This window comes from Triticum aestivum, chromosome 7A (genome assembly GCF_018294505.1).
Source record: "Triticum aestivum cultivar Chinese Spring chromosome 7A, IWGSC CS RefSeq v2.1, whole genome shotgun sequence".
NCBI classification, from domain to species: Eukaryota; Viridiplantae; Streptophyta; class Magnoliopsida; order Poales; family Poaceae; genus Triticum; species Triticum aestivum.
The window spans coordinates 80217701-80234973 of NC_057812.1; the positions used below are offsets into that span (position 1 = coordinate 80217701).

The following is a 17273-nucleotide window of genomic DNA, read 5'->3' on the forward strand; positions in this document are numbered from 1 at the left end:
CTGGCTGGTGAAATAAATGGCGTGATGTCGATGGAACCGTTTCACGGGGATTACGTTGGTACATGAGTTCGAGTAGTATCTACAAATATTACCGAAAACATAGTTAATATACTTCTATGAGAGGGTTTTATTATTGGAAGTGTTCCAAAACATCATGAACGTAACAGATATTTTTTGGTTTCAACTTTGCGACAACAAAAGAGAAAAACTAGAAAAGGAATATATAGAACAAGAACCATCCGTAACCCTTTTTCTCTGGAGCATGCACGATTCCAACGGACCAGATCCTCTTCTTTGAGCCAAGGCTTTAGCCACGAAAAACGAACCCCGTATGTCCAAAGGTGGCATGTGGGCGTGCCGTGGACCTGGACCAGGACGGTGCCCGGCAGTATCGTGTACCTATTCTGTATGCCCCAACAGGTCATCTACAGCCGACCATCTCAAATATGGCTCGACGCGCATGGTCAGTGTCCGCGCATGTTTGTTTTAAGGGGGGGCGTCGGATGATCCCAATCATTTCCCTTGTTTTAAGTCCTTTTTTGTGCATGAATAAAGTCATATTTTCTAGTTTGTTCTTATATTGTTTAGTCGCATGAAAAGAGAAGAGATGGTATGGGGTGGACCGCGTCCTATGCGGCGGGCTGACCGGGTGCCCACGAGCCCTCGAATTCTTTCCATATATGGTCTGAGTACGAGGGTTTGCGGATTGTCCGGACATATAAGAAGGGGTTCGGTTGGGTCGCATTTTTCCTTCTTTCTCCTGTCGGGGCGGTGACTGGACTGTCCGCCCGAACGTTCGAGGAGGATTTGAGGCACAACTCTTATTTTTCACTTCCGTTTTACTACTTTTTAAAAAAGTTTACAACTTCTGATGCAAATTGAGGGTTGAGATTAAAAGATACATCTTCGTTGAAAAAGCTATTAGAGCCCAGTTAAATAAGATGAAAATGATTAGCCCCTAATTAATCTTGGTTTGGACTAATCGTTTTAACCCGGCGTATGTACATCTCTCATACTGTCACGCGAATGAATTTACGCGGAATGTATGGTTACTTGTTCATCTCTTGACATTTAAATAAAGCTCTCTGATTCCTCGCAAAAAAACTGAAACTTGAGTGAATCTCATGAATGATTAGACTAATCAAGAACGCTTCAAATCACCCGAAGGATCAGACAGCCCAGCGTCCGCCACCTTCCATGCACAACGACCCAATGTGCCCGGTGGGCACACCACCACTAGGTTTGCAACTGGAATTTTTTTGCAATTTTTTACACCACAACAACCGGTCCGTTGCACACCGATGAAGGTGGTGCGGACACATCTAGATCCCTGGCAGCGAATGAGACACGTGCACCACCCAACTAGCAGGCGGCGCCGTGCCTCTCCCTCTCATCGCACCACCCGTCCCCTCTCATCCTCTCTCTCCTCGCTCATCGGACGCCTCCACCACCATGGTGTCGCCGCGGGCCACCTACTGTTGCAGCACACCTGCAACGGTGGCGAGGGTAGTATTTCCGACGAGCCCGGCGATAGTGATTCGTACATTCAAAAATGTATGTTACATTTTAAAAATGGTCATAGGTTTCAAAAATGTTGTTCGGGACATTTAAAAAAATGTTTGTACAATGTAGAAAAGTTTGCATAGTTAAAAAAATGTTTTTGACACTTGAAAAATGTTCCAACTTGTATTTTTAAAATGAGCAACGCATATTTGAAAAAAAAACATGTTTCTCCAAAAATGTTAATCATGTATATGAAAATTGTTAAACGTGTGTAACAATATTTTTTATGTATACAAAAAATATCCAGTGTGTGTGAAAAAGGTAGATATGTGTTGAAAGAAAAGTGAAAACAGATCAAAGAAAACTGTTTTACAACCGTGCATCCATACACCGAACCTTTTTCACCGTTGGATTTCTGGCGTCTAGATCTACGGAACTAGATCTTGCATTAATAAATTTCGACAAACTTTTTTCATGAAAAAGCAGAGAAATCAGAAACAAATAAAAACAAAGAAAAGCAATAGCTGTCGTTGCGGAGGGCGCCGCTGGTTAGTTGCTCTTAATAAACAATAAAGTTCAGAGAGAATCAATGCGCCCTAAGGGGCCACTCGTATGTGCCGCCCATGGGCAGCATATAGTTGATGCTTCGCCGCAGCGCGCTTCTAGACGAACCGGCCTTTTTAGCTGTTTCTTTAGATGGTTCCCTTTCCTTTTTCTTTTTTTGTGTGTAGTTTTTTGTTTTTAGTATATTTCATATCTTTGGTTTTCTTCTATTTTATTTGTTTTATTTTGCAATTTTCTTTTTTACATTGGTTTTGCAGTATACTGTGATTTTTTCTTCAATATACGGTGCACTTTTTCAAATACACTCTGAACTTTTTAAGTTTACAATGAACATTTTTCGTATACACACTGAACATTTTTTATAAAAAACAATAATATACGATGAACTTTTTAAATTATACAATAAAAAAAATATATATGGTGAACTTTTATAATAGATATTGAACAAATTTATTAAATATATTTTCTATTTTTTAATATTTTTAAAATATCCAGCACGTAAATAACTATAGCTGGGTTTTTTTGGTGGAAAACCGACTAAAACCGAAGAAGAAAATAAAATACAAAACAGCACATGGGGAAAGTAGGCCAGGCCATTTTGGCTTGCCTTCAGCAAAGGCACCACTAGTTAACGCACACAAGCGCCCAACTAGGAGCTCTCCTCTAAAATACAAAACAGCTCATGGAGAAACTTGTAGTAATACGGTAGATGTTGTTCACTGTTTAAGAACCTGATGATTGGGTAGTCCCCTAATGGAGTGGTTTGTAATCCTGAACGACGTTGTCAAGTTGAATTTTTGGAAATGAAAATCAGGGCCGAAAGCTCCACAATTTGGAAATAAAGAACAAGAATTTGGAATGTGCTAAGCAGCAAGCACTAGCACTAGCACATTTCTAAGGACTTCTACCAGCACAACTGTTCCAACCAGACTACCAGAGTCCAACACCGAAATTCCCAAGAAAAACGTGTGTTCGCTAAAAGAGAAGATGAACATTTGCATCACGCCGACGTGCTCCCAGGTTACAGTAATCAAATGGGGCAGTCCCTTTCTTCTGAATTTAGCGGCAGTTTCAGTCACAGTGGACAAACTGGGGCTACCATATATAGTCTGCGGGGAACCGCCCGCGAAGCGCGAGGTTCTGCAGCAGCTGCCAAGATCAAGAGCTGGCCGCATCGCTGAGAATCTATAGGCAAAATTGCAGTGGTAATTTCCAAAAGATGAAAGCATCGAACAAGAAAGTTTGAGTAAGAGCTGTTATGATCCTCAGCTCCTGGTTTATGCAATCAGAACTGAATGCTGTGTTGTGTCAAGATAAATACATGCACGCTTTCGCCAAGATCTGTATGCGGGCAACAGAATTTCTGCAACCATGAGTCTCGGTGACTTGCGCAACTCTGAACCTTGAACCGACCAGCACCACTGGTTTTGATAAATATCTTGAAATAACGCATGGAAAGACATGGATCTGATAGCACCGTGTGGGAAAACAGTTACCAATCTGCAGAATTTAGCAGATCTGCTCTTTTGAGCAGAAAGAATTACTAGTTGCTCAAAAGATCTGCAACTTCGCTTCACATCAGAGTCTTGCTGCAGATGCACAAATGGAATTCTTACTTACGGTGGACCCACAAATCAGACAATCACGCACAACAGATCCAGCGGCAAAAAAAATGTAGAACAGACCAGAGATTTAGCAGAAAATATGCGTGATCCCATTTATCAAACCAGAGATTTGAACATTTGATGGCATCCATTAGAAATACAAGGAGGGAAACATAAGGAGGAGCAGACAACTACAGAGTCATAAACATCTAGCGGGATTCAAGGGCAGCTGACACAGGGCGGATACAGAGCCTAGGCGCGCTCCCCGCGGATGCGGCGGGCGAGCTGGATGTCCTTGGGCATGATGGTGACGCGCTTGGCGTGGATGGCGCACAGGTTGGTGTCCTCGAACAGCCCCACCAGGTACGCCTCGGCGGCCTCCTGGAGCGCGGAGACGGCGGAGGACTGGAAGCGGAGGTCGGTCTTGAAGTCCTGGGCGATCTCCCGGACGAGGCGCTGGAAGGGGAGCTTGCGGATGAGCAGCTCCGTGCTCTTCTGGTACTTGCGGATCTCACGGAGCGCGACGGTTCCCGGGCGGAAGCGGTGGGGCTTCTTGACGCCGCCGGTGGCCGGCGCCGACTTGCGCGCCGCCTTGGTGGCGAGCTGCTTCCTGGGCGCCTTGCCGCCGGTGGACTTGCGGGCAGTCTGCTTGGTGCGGGCCATCGGAGCTGCGGGAGGCGGGCGGCGGCGAGGGATGGGCTGCTGCTGCGGTTTGGAGATGGAGATGGAGACTGAGATTGAGATTTTTCGCGGTGGTGGATTCCTGGAGAATGGCGGGATTTAAATAGGATTGACGACGGGTTTGGTGCTCTGCGCGCGATGATTTCGGCCGCGCGGGGGAACGGAGGATGGCACGGGCGCCGTTGGATCGAATGCAGATGGAGGGTGGGGATTCGAGTTTGCAAGCGTCACGCGGATCGCGATCCGTGTGCCTCGTGAGCGGTAGACTCTGTACGAGGCGTCGATGCATTTCGGTGTTTTTTCTTTCTCAGTACAGGCATTTTGGTCTTCCGAAAATGTTAAATGGACCGTGCTATGATCGATGATTTTTACCACGGTCTCATTGGCCTCTCCCGTATCAATCTTGCTTATCATGTTCCCATTTTTCAACATCAAGATGTATCAAAGCCTTTCTGAAGAGTTATGCCTGGATTTACTTTAAAATTGTACTACTATTATAGCATCCACAGTCGGATGCCAACAAACCGCCTCAAACGCTAGGGCGAACGGTTTGGTCGCAGAGTCGGACACCCCAAACCGCCTCAAATGCAGGCGAACGGTCCGGTCGCAGAGCGGTCACAAAAATTCAACCCAGACGGGCTCCTCAAACGGGCCTCAAACGCACAGGCTAACCAGCACCCCTCATATCAAGGTGTGCACGGGCGCGTCTGTCGCGTCGGACTGACGAGGGGTTCCCACACGGAATCACCCAGAAACCCGGCGGTCTGACGGACGTCTCCTCTAGTGGGCGTGTGAACGACGCGTGACGCCGCTCCGGCTCGCCGCTCGAGACCAAATGTAGCTATCTAAGTCGGTTGGCGTCCCCAACCCGAGCACATCCACCTCCTCCCTCTCCGCGCTGCCAGCCCGAGCCCATCCACCTCCTCTCTCCCGCTCTTCCCACGCTCTTCAGCTCCGCCATGGTCCAGCAAAAGATACCCACATACATTATGCTCACGTCGGAGCACCAGTACCAGATCGAGCAGGAGATTCGAGCGAGGCGCACCGCCCGCATTGATGTCGGGCTGCCTCCAAACTCGCCGGAGTCAAAGTAGGAGGAGGAGCAGTAGCAGGCGGAGGAGGAGGAAGGAGACGAGTAGCAGCCGATTTCGATGGAGGTTGCGGGCCCAACGGAGGACGAGATGGAGCAGCCGGAGCAGAAGCTAGTGTCGGGTCCGGGCTTCAACATATAGGACACCGAGGCGAAGTTCGCGATGGCCCAAGCGGCTGAGATGGCGGAGCAGCAGGCCATCCAGGATGAGGCAGGTGTGGAGGCCAACCAACGGTTCATCCGGCAGGAAGGGGCAGAGACCGACGCGCTCTTCAACGAGGTTGAAGCGGAGAGGGATGCGAAAGCCAGCATGGAGGAGCCGAAGGAGCCGCAAGAGCTGGAGCTGCGGTTGCTGCCCATATATCCGGAGCCGGGCACGGAGACAGTAGACATCTCCGACTAGGATTAGGGTAGTTGATCTACGTAGTATGTGGATTTTATCATTTGCATGTTTTCGTATGGATTTAAGATCTATAGTGTGAGGTATTCGGATACAGATGAGCAAATTTGAGGACTAACTAGACATTGCCCGCAGACGCGCCCTACTTACCAGCCTAAGAGCATCTACAACTTGGCTAGGCAAATCCGGACCCTCAAACGACCGCGGACGCGTCCGGGCCCGCGTCCGCGGGTGTTTGAGGGCACGAGTTTGCTTAGCCTGGTTGTAGATGCTCTTAGGCTGGTAAGAATACCACCGGAACACTTAACATATGTCTCAACAAATCCATCCATCTCTGGTTGTGCTAATTAAACAAGCTTCTTCCTTGATGGTCGCATCTCAGACGGGTCAGCCTTCGCCGTTGATGCCATAACCCTAAGGTTCACATGGTCACTTTTAAGATCAACCTATTCTTCTTTATTAATAGCAATAAAAAGCGCAAAAGTGGCATATATATATTGCAGCTCATATATAGTTTACAATGTGAAATACAAAGCCCAGTGAAAAGGACTAACACCGAGTGTCGGTGTCAAAACCGGCGGATCTCGGGTAGGGGGTCCCGAACTGTGCGTCTAAGGCGGATAGTAACAGGAGGCAGGGGACATGATGTTTACCCAGGTTCGGGCCCTCTTGATGGAGGTAAAACCCTACGTTCTGCTTGATTGTTCTTGATGATATGAGTATTACAAGAGTCGATCTACCACGAGATCAGAGAGGCTAAACCCTAGAAGCTAGCCTATGGTATGATTGTTGGTGGTGGTCCTACGGACTAAACCCTCCGGTTTATATAGACACCGGAGGGGGCTAGGGTTACACAGAGTCGGTTACAAGGAAGGAGATCTACATATCCGTATTGCCAAGCTTGCCTTCCACGCCAAGGAGAGTCCCATCCGGACACGGGACGAAGTCTTCAATCTTGTATCTTCATAGTCCAACAGTCCGGCCAAAGGATATAATCCGGCTGTCTAGATACCCCCTAATCTAGGACTCCCTCAGTAGCCCCTGAACCAGGCTTCAATGACGATGAGTCCGACGCGCAGATTGTCTTCGGCATTGCAAGGTGGGTTCCTCCTCCGAATACTTCATAGAAGATTTTGAACACGAGGATCGTGTCCGGCTCTGCAAAACAAGTTCCACATACAACCGTAGAGAGAATAATATTTTCACAAATCTAATCTGCCGACGCATTCTGCAGTGTGACATCACACCACAGCCAGGTTACCATTCGAATCGTTTTTCACAACCAACCTCAGCGTGTTTCGCGAGGCGGTTTCCTTGGCACGTCTTGTCGAAGCAGAGATCGTGTCCCCTTATTACGGGATTCCTATCAATACGGACATGGGTAACCCAACCGCGCCATCAATTACTGTCACATCCCTAGTTCTGGTATGATCCTAGGCTTGCTTTGTGCATCATGTTTAATTTTCAAATAAATTTGAAATGGGGAAAGTTGCAAACCCTAGCACCAAAGTTTTTCCAATAGATTCAACTTTAAAATGGATTTTCAACGAACCCAAAATGCTATTGAAAAATGTTCATGCTCTTTGGATAATGTTGGGAACAACAACTAGAGGTGGTGCACATTTTTGCTACACATTTTGGATTTTTGAATGAACCCATATGTATTTGAATTGGAGCTGTTTAAAATAATATAAATATTTTAAAGGCTCCAAAAATGTTGGAATTTGGTGAGGGCCTCTGGTATATTATAACTAGTGGTCACAAGGAATCTCAACATTTATATTTTTGTGCTAGTATTTATTTTAAACCAAAAACAAATGTCAGAAATAGAAAAGAAAACAAAAAAAAGAAAAGCTTACCTGAGGCCTGGCACTGTTACAGCCCAGCTGGCCAGCCCACCTGGCGGCCCAGCCCACCAGGGGCAGCCCCGTCTTCTACCTCTTGCCAGTAGGCAGAGGAGAAGCCGGGCACGACGCACGCGCGCGGCCACCGCGCGCCACCTCCACCCTGCCTGGCTGTCCTCCCGTCGCCTGGACCTTCCCTCGCATCGCCACGCACCTCCTTCGACCCCTGCGTCTCTCCCCTCTCGCTCTGGATTCCCTCCCCCCTTCTCTGCTCGCTTCCGAACAGAGACCGTCACCGCCGTTCGCCATAGCCGCAGCCACCGCCTCCCTCTCGCCTCCCCGACGTGCCCCAGGGATTCGCCTCGTAGCCTTCATCCTCATCGTCGAGCCACACATCGCCAGGAGCTCTGCTTCGCCATCAATTCCGTCGTCTTCAACCTCTCGGCCGCCGTGGATCTCCGTCGCCGCTCGCCGCCGTCAGCGCGTCCCCGAGCCCGCTGAGCTGCTCTTCCGGTCCACTGTGAGCCTCGCATCGGTTCCCCCTTCTCCCTTGCCCTCCCGTGCACCGCAGCACTGCGCCCGCTCGAGGCCAAACTCCGGCCGCCGCCCTGAGCTCCACTCCGGCGAGCTCCGGCCTCCCCAGCTCATCCCACATGCTCCACTGGATGCGGACGACGACGGGCTACGCCCTGGTGGTCTCCGCGCGTCCAGCCGTCGCTCGGAGCGAAATTCCGGTGAGTCGCCGCCGCGGGTTTGGTTGTCGCCGGCCGAACTCCGGTGACTGCTGACGTGGCCTCTAATTAGGCACTAATTACCCCTAGAGCCACTAACAGTGGGTCCCAGCGCCACTAATCTAAATTAGATTAGAAATAACCCCCATGTTAACTAACTATGACACTGACGTGTGGACCCCACACGTCAGGTTTGACCAGTCAGCGTTGTTGACTTGCTGACGCAAGCATGATGCAGTGCTGACGCAATAAGCTATTTTCTGGATTTAAAATAAATTAGGAAATTCCAAAAAATGATATAAACTTCAAAAATTCATAGAAATTAAACCGTAGCTCAGAATGAAATAAATTATATATGAAAAATCATCAAAAAAATGCAAGGAATCCATTTATGCCAGTTTCATGCATGAAAAACCAACTTATACTTGCTGTATAAGTGAAAACGTAATAATGGCATGTTATATACTTAATTTGGGGTTTGCATATGAACCCTTGGTTCATATGGACTTCAACCAAATTGATGCTAGACGCATTAGGGCAAATCATAGCATATTTGAAATGTCATCTTCATGCATCATATTGTTGCATATGGTTGTTTATTGATTGCCGGCACCGTCCCTCCTCGATAGGTTCTACTTCAGAAGGTGTCCCGAGTACCTGTCTGAGGAGCAGTGTTTCTTCGTGGATCTATCAGGCAAGCAACCCCCCCCCCCCCTGAGCATCTCGATAAATCCCACTCTCTCGCTCCTGCTCCTTTTACGGCATTAGGACAATAACGATTCAAACTGCTACTTTCTGCTGCGGTAGCTGAACCCATTCCTCTGCATGACCTGTCATTGCCACAGTAAATAGTTGAAACCCACTAGCATGAGTAGGAGTTGCTTGAGCCTTGATGTGCATGCTCATCCATGCTTGTTTTCTTGATGCCATCTATGCTTAGAGTTGTGTCAGGTCTGATTCATCGGGAATGAATCGGAGTGGTGAACATGTCCTACCGGTAAAGGCTAAGTGTGTGAACATGTTTTGGTAAAGGTAGCGATCAGAGGCCATGTAGGAGTACATGGTGGGTTGTATCTGTTGGGTTTCATAATAATTTCAAAAAAATTCCTACGCACACGCAAGATCATGGCGATGCATAGCAACAAGAGGGGAGAGTGTTGTCTACGTACCCTCGTAGACCGAAGCGGAAGCGTTGACACAACGTAGAGGAAGTAGTCGTACGTCTTCCCGATCCAACCGATCCAAGCACCGTTACTCCGGCACCTCCGAGTTCATGGCACACGTTCAGCTCGATGACGCACCCCGAGCTCCGATCCAGCAAAGCTTCGAGGAGGAGTTCTGTCAGCACGACGGCATGGTGACGATGAAGATGTTCTACCGGCGCAGGGCTTCGCCTAAGCACTGCAACGATATGACCGAGGTGGAATATGGTGGAGGGGGGCACCGCACACGGCTAAGGAACGATCACGAAAATCAACTTGTGTGTCTTAGGGTGCCCCCTTGCCCCCGTATATAAAGGAGGGAGGGGGAGGTGCGGCCGGCCCCAAGGGGTGCGTCTGGAGGAGTCCTACTCCCACCGGGAGTAGGACTCCCCCCCTCTCTTGCCTTGTTGGAGAAGGAAAGGGGAAGGGAGAAGAGGAAAGGGGGCGCCGCCCCCCCTTCCTTGTCCTATTCGAACTAGGGGGAGGGGGCGCACGGCCTGCCCTGTCCGGCCCCTCTCTTCTCCCTTATGGCCCATGTAGGCCCATTTACCACCGGGGGGGTTCCGGTAACCTCCCGGTACTTCGGTAAAATGCCGATTTCACCCGGAACAATTCTGATGTCCAAATACAGGCTTCCAATATATCAATCTTTATGTCTTGACCATTTTGAGACTCCTCGTCATGTCCGTGATCACATCCGGGACTCCGAACAACCTTCGATACATCAAAATGCATAAACTCATAATAACTGTCATCGTAACGTTAAGCGTGCGGACCCTACGGTTCGAGAACAATGTAGACATGACCGAGACACATCTCCGTTCAATAACCAATAACGGGACCTGGATGCCCATATTGGCTCCTACATATTCTACGAAGATCTTTATCGGTCAGACCGCATAGCAGTATACGTTGTTCCCTTTGTCATCGGTATGTTACTTGCCCGAGATTCGATCGTCGGTATCCAATACCTAGTTCAATCTCGTTACCGGTAAGTCTCTTTACTCGTTCCGTAATACATCATCCCGCAACTAACTCATTAGTTGCAATGCTTGCAAGGCTTAAGTAATGTGCATTACCGAGAGGGCCTAGAGATACCTCTCCGACGGTCGGAGTGACAAATCCTAATCTCGAAATACGTCAACCCAACATGTACTTTTGGAGACACCTGTAGAGCACCTTTATAATCACCCAGTTACGTTGTGACGTTTGGTAGCACACAAAGTGTTCCTCCGGCACACAGGAGTTACATAATCTCATAGTCATAGGAACATGTATAAGTCATGAAGAAAGCAATAGCAACATAGTAAACGATCGGGTGCTAAGCTAATGGAATGGGTCATGTCAATCAGATCATTCAACTAATGATGTGATCCCGTTAATCAAATAACAACTCTTTGTCTATGGTTAGGAAACATAACCATCTTTGATTAACGAGCTAGTCAAGTAGAGGCATACTAGTGACACTCTGTTTGTCTATGTATTCACGCATGTATTATGTTTCCGGTTAATACAATTCTAGCATGAATAATAAACATTTATCATGATATAAGGAAATAAATAATAACTTTATTATTGCCTCTAGGGCATATTTCCTTCAGTCTCCCACTTGCACTAGAGTCAATAATCTAGATTACACAGTAATGATTCTAACACCCATGGAGTTTTGGTGCTGATCATGTTTTGCTCGTGGAAGAGGCTTAGTCAACGTGTCTGCTACATTCAAATCCGTATGTATCTTGCAAATCTCTATGTCTCCCACCTGGACTAGATCCCGGATGGAATTGAAGCGTCTCTTGATGTGCTTGGTTCTCTTGTGAAATCTGGATTCCTTTGCCAAGGCAATTGCACCAGTATTGTCACAAAAGATTTTCATTGGACCCGATGCACTAGGTATGACACCTAGATCGGATATGAACTCCTTCATCCAGACTCCTTCGTTTGCTGCTTCCGAAGCAGCTATGTACTCCGCTTCACATGTAGATCCCGCCACGACACTTTGTTTAGAACTGCACCAACTGACAGCTCCACCGTTTAATGTAAACACGTATCCGGTTTGCGATTTAGAATCGTCCGGATCAGTGTCAAAGCTTGCATCAATGTAACCGTTTACAATGAGCTCTTTGTCACCTCCATATACGAGAAACATATCCTTAGTCCTTTTCAGGTATTTCAGGATGTTCTTGACCGCTGTCCAGTGATCCACTCCTGGATTACTTTGGTACCTCCCTGCTAAACTTATAGCAAGGCACACATCAGGTCTGGTACACAGCATCGCATACATGATAGAGCCTATGGCTGAAGCATAGGGAACACCTTTCATTTTCTCTCTATCTTCTGCAGTGGTCGGGCATTGAGTCTGACTCAACTTCACACCTTGTAACACAGGCAAGAACCCTTTCTTTGCTTGATCCATTTTGAACTTCTTCAAAATCTTGTCAAGGTATGTGCTTTGTGAAAGTCCAATTAAGCGTCTTGATCTATCTCTATAGATCTTTATGCCTAATATGTAAGCAGCTTCACCGAGGTTTTTCATTGAAAAACTCTTATTCAAGTATCCCTTTATGCTATCAAGAAATTCTATATCATTTCCAATCAGTAATATGTCATCCACATATAATATCAGAAATGCTACAAAGCTCCCACTCACTTTCTTGTAAATACAGGCTTCTTCGAAAGTCTGTATAAAACCAAATGCTTTGATCACAGTATCAAAGCGTTTATTCCAACTCCGAAAGGCTTGCACCAGTGCATAAATGGATCGCTGGAGCTCGCACACTTTGTTAGCTCCCTTTGGATCGACAAAACCTTCCGGTTGCATCATATACAATTCTTCTTCCAGAAATCCATTCAGGAATGCAGTTTTGACATCCATCTGCCAAATTTCATAATCATAAAATGCGGCAATTGCTAACATGATTCGGACAGACTTAAGCATCACTACGGGTGAGAAAGTCTCATCGTAGTCAATCCCTTGAACTTGTCGAAAACCTTTTGCGACAAGTCGAGCTTTGTAGACAGTAACATTAGCGTCAGCGTCAGTCTTCTTATTGAAGATCCATTTATTCTCAATTGCTTGCCGACCATTGGGCAAGTCAACCAAAGTCCACACTTTGTTCTCATACATGGATCCCATCTCAGATTTCATGGCTTCAAGCCATTTTACGGAATCTGGGCTCACCATCGCTTCTTCATAGTTCGTAGGTTCATCATGATCTAGTAGCATGATTTCCAGAACAGGATTACCGTACCACTCTGGCGCGGATCTTACTCTGGTTGATCTACGAGGTTCAGTAGTATCTTGTTCTGAAGTTTCATGATCATTATCATTAGCTTCCTCACTAATTGGTGTAGGTGTCGCAGAAACAAGTTTCTATGATGTACTACTTTCCAATAAGGGAGCAGGTACAGTTACCTCATCAAGTTCTACTTTCCTTCCACTCACTTCTTTCGAGAGAAACTCCTTCTCTAGAAAGGATCCATTCTTAGCAACGAATGTCTTGCCTTCGAATCTGTGATAGAAGGTGTACCCAACAGTCTCCTTTGGGTATCCTATGAAGACACATTTCTCCGATTTGGGTTCGAGCTTATCAGGTTGAAGCTTTTTCACATAAGCATCGCAGCCCCAAACTTTAAGAAACGACAACTTTGGTTTCTTGCCAAACCATAGTTCATAAGGCGTCGTCTCAACGGATTTTGATGGTGCCCTATTTAATGTGAATGCAGCCGTCTCTAAAGCATAACCCCAAAACGATAGCGGTAAATCAGTAAGAGACATTATAGATCGCACCATATCTAGTAAAGTACGATTACGACGTTCGGACACACCATTACGCTGTTGTGTTCCGGGTGGCGTGAGTTGCGAAACTATTCCGCATTGTTTCAAATGTACACCAAACTCGTAACTCAAATATTCTCCTCCACGATCAGATCGTAGAAACTTTATTTTCTTGTTACGATGATTTTCAACTTCACTCTGAAATTCTTTGAACTTTTCAAATGTTTCAGACTTGTGTTTCATTAAGTAGACATACCCATATCTGCTTAAGTCATCTGTGAAGGTGAGAAAATAACGATATCCGCCACGAGCCTCAATATTCATCGGACCACATACATCTGTATGTATGATTTCCAATAAATCTGTTGCTCTCTCCATAGTACCGGAGAATGGTGTTTTAGTCATCTTGCCCATGAGGCACGGTTCGCAAGTACCAAGTGATTCATAATCAAGTGGTTCCAAAAGTCCATCAGTATGGAGTTTCTTCATGCGCTTTATACCGATATGACCTAAACGGCAGTGCCACAAATAAGTTGCACTATCATTATCAACTCTGCATCTTTTGGCTTCAACATTATGAATATGTGTGTTACTACTATCGAGATTCATCCAAAATAGACCACTCTTCAAAGGTGCATGACCATAAAAGATATTACTCATATAAATAGAACAACCATTATTCTCTGATTTAAATGAATAACCGTCTCGCATCAAACAAGATCCAGATATAATGTTCATGCTCAACGCTAGCACCAAATAACAATTATTTAGATCTAATACTAATCCCGAAGGTAGATGTAGAGGTAGCATGCCGACTGTGATCACATCGACTTTGGAACCATTTCCCACGCGCATTGTCACCTCGTCCTTTGCCAGTGTTCGCTTAATCCGTAGTCCCTGTTTCGAGTTGCAAATATTAGCAACAGAACCAGTATCAAATACCCAGGTGCTACTGCGAGCTCTAGTAAGGTACACATCAATAACATGTATATCACATATACCTTTGTTCACCTTGCCATCCTTCTTATCCGCCAAATACTTGGGGCAGTTCCGCTTCCAGTGATCAGTATGCTTGTAGTAGAAGCACTCAGTTTCAGGCTTAGGTCCAGACTTGGGTTTCTTCTCTTAAGCAGCAACTTGCTTGCTGTTCTTCTTGAAGTTCCCCTTCTTCTTCCTTTTGCCCCTTTTCTTGAAACCAGTGGTCTTGTTGACCATCAACACTTGATGCTCCTTTTTGATTTCTACCTCCGCCGCTTTCAGCATTGCGAAGAGCTCGGGAATAGTCTTATTCATCCCTTGCATATTATAGTTCATCACGAAGCTCTTGTAGCTTGGTGGCAGTGATTGGAGAATTCTGTCAATGACGCAATCATCTGGAAGATTAACTCCCAATTGAATCAAGTGATTATTATACCCAGACATTTTGAGTATATGCTCACTGACAGAACTGTTCTCCTCCATCTTGCAGCTATAGAACTTATTGGGGACTTCATATCTCTCAATTCGGGCATTTGCTTGAAATATTAACTTCAACTCCTGGAACATCTCATATGCTCCATGACGTTCAAAACGTCGTTGAAGTCCCGATTCTAAGCCGTAAAGCATGGCACACTGAACTATCGAGTAGTCATCAGCTTTGCTCTGCCAGACGTTCATAACATCTGGTGTTGCTCCAGCAGCAGGCCTGGCACCCAGTGGTGCTTCCAGGACGTAATTCTTCTATGCAGCAATGAGGATAATCCTCAAGTTACGGACCCAGTCCGTGTAATTGCTACCATCATCTTTCGACTTTGCTTTCTCAAGGAACGCATTAAAATTCAACGGAAAAACAACACGGGCCATCTATCTATAATCAAACATACATAAGCAAGATACTATCTGGTACTAAGTTCATGATAAATTTAAGTTCAATTAATCAAATTACTTAAAGAACTCCCACTTAGATAGACATCCCTCTAATCCTCTAAGTGATCACGTGATCCAAATCAACTAAACCATAACCGATCATCACGTGAAATGGAGTAGTTTTTAATGGTGAACATCGCTATGTTGATCATATCTACTATATGATTCATGCTCGATCTTTCGATCTCAGTGTTCCGAGGCCATACCTGCATATGCTAGGCTCGTCAAGTTTAACCTGAGTATTCTGCGTGTGCAAAACTGGCTTGCACCCGTTGTAGATGGACGTAGAGCTTATCACACCCGATCATCACGTGGTGTCTGGGCACGACGAACTTTGGCAACGGTGCATACTCAGGGAGAACACTTTTATCTTAATAATTTAGTGAGAGATCATCTTATAATGCTACCGTCAATCAAAGCAAGATAAGATGCATAAAAGATAAACATCACATGCAATCAATATAAGTGATATGATATGGCCATCATCATCTTGTGCCTGTGATCTCCATCTCCGAAGCACCGTCATGATCACCATCGTCACCGACGTGACACCTTGATCTCCATCGTAGCATCGTTGTCGTCTCGCCAATCTTATGCTTCCACGACTATCGCTACCGCTTAGTGATAAAGTAAAGCATTACAGCGCGATTGCATTCCATACAATAAAGCGACAACCATATGGCTCCTGCCAGTTGCTGATAACTCAGTTACAAAACATGATCATCTCATACAATAAAATTTAGCATCATGTCTTGACCATATCACATCACAACATGCCCTGCAAAAACAAGTTAGACGTCCTCTACTTTGTTGTTGCAAGTTTTACGTGGCTGCTACGGGCTTAAGCAAGAACCAATCTTACCTACACATCAAAACCACAACGATAGTTTGTCAAGTTGGTGCTGTTTTAACCTTCGCAAGGACCGGGCGTAGCCACACTCGGTTCAACTAAAGTTGGAGAAACTGTCACCCGCAAGCCACCTCTGTGCAAAGCACGTCGGGAGAACCGGTCTCACGTAAGCGTACGCGTAATGTTGGTCCGGGCCGCTTTGTCCAACAATACCGCCGAACCAAAGTATGACATTGCTGGTAAGCAGTATGACTTATATCGCCCACAACTCACTTGTGTTCTACTCGTGCATATAACATCAACACATAAAACCTAGGCTCGGATGCCACTGTTGGGTTTCATAGTAATTTCAAAAAATTTCCTACGCACACGCAAGATTATGGCGATGCATAGCAACGAGAGGGGAGAGTGTTGTCTATGTACCCTCGTAGACCGAAGCGGAAGCGTTGACACAACGTAGAGGAAGTAGTCGTACGTCTTCCCGATCCAACCGATCCAAGCACCGTTACTTCGGCACCTCCGAGTTCTTGGCACACGTTCAGCTCGATGACGCACCCCGAGCTCCGATCCAGCAAAGCTTCGAGGAGGAGTTCCGTCAGCACGACGGCGTGGTGACGATGAAGATGTTCTACCGGCGCAGGGCTTCGCCTAAGCACTGCAACGATATGACCGAGGTGGAATATGGTGGAGAGGGGCACCGCACACGGCTAAGGAACGATCACGAAGATCAACTTGTGTGTCTTAGGGTGCCCCCTTGCCCCCGTATATAAAGGAGGGAGGGGGAGGTGCGGCCGGCCCCAAGGGGTGCGCCTGGAGGAGTCCTACTCCCACCGGGAGTAGGACTCCCCCCTCTCTTGCCTTGTTGGAGAAGGAAAGGGGAAGGGAGAAGAGGAAAGGGGGCGCCACCCCCCTTCCTTGTCCTATTCAGACTAGGGGGGAGGGGGCGCGCAGCCTGCCCTGGCCGGCCCCTCTCTTCTCCCTTATGGCCCATGTAGGCCCATTTACCCCCGGGGGGGGGGGTTCCGGTAACCTCCCGGTACTTCGGTAAAATGCCGATTTCACCCGGAACAATTCCGATGTCCAAATATAGGCTTCCAATATATCAATCTTTATGTCTCGAC

General features: G+C 46.6%; 1 protein-coding gene across 1 annotated transcript; it reads right to left on the bottom strand.

Moving 5' to 3' along the window:
- Positions 1-3758: 3758 nt before the first annotated feature.
- LOC123148483 (histone H3.2) lies at positions 3759-4440 on the bottom strand. Its single transcript, XM_044567911.1, has one exon. The coding sequence runs from the start codon at positions 4332-4334 to the stop codon at positions 3924-3926; it is 411 nt and encodes a 136-aa protein (XP_044423846.1). The 5' UTR covers positions 4335-4440; the 3' UTR covers positions 3759-3923.
- Positions 4441-17273: the final 12833 nt, after the last annotated feature.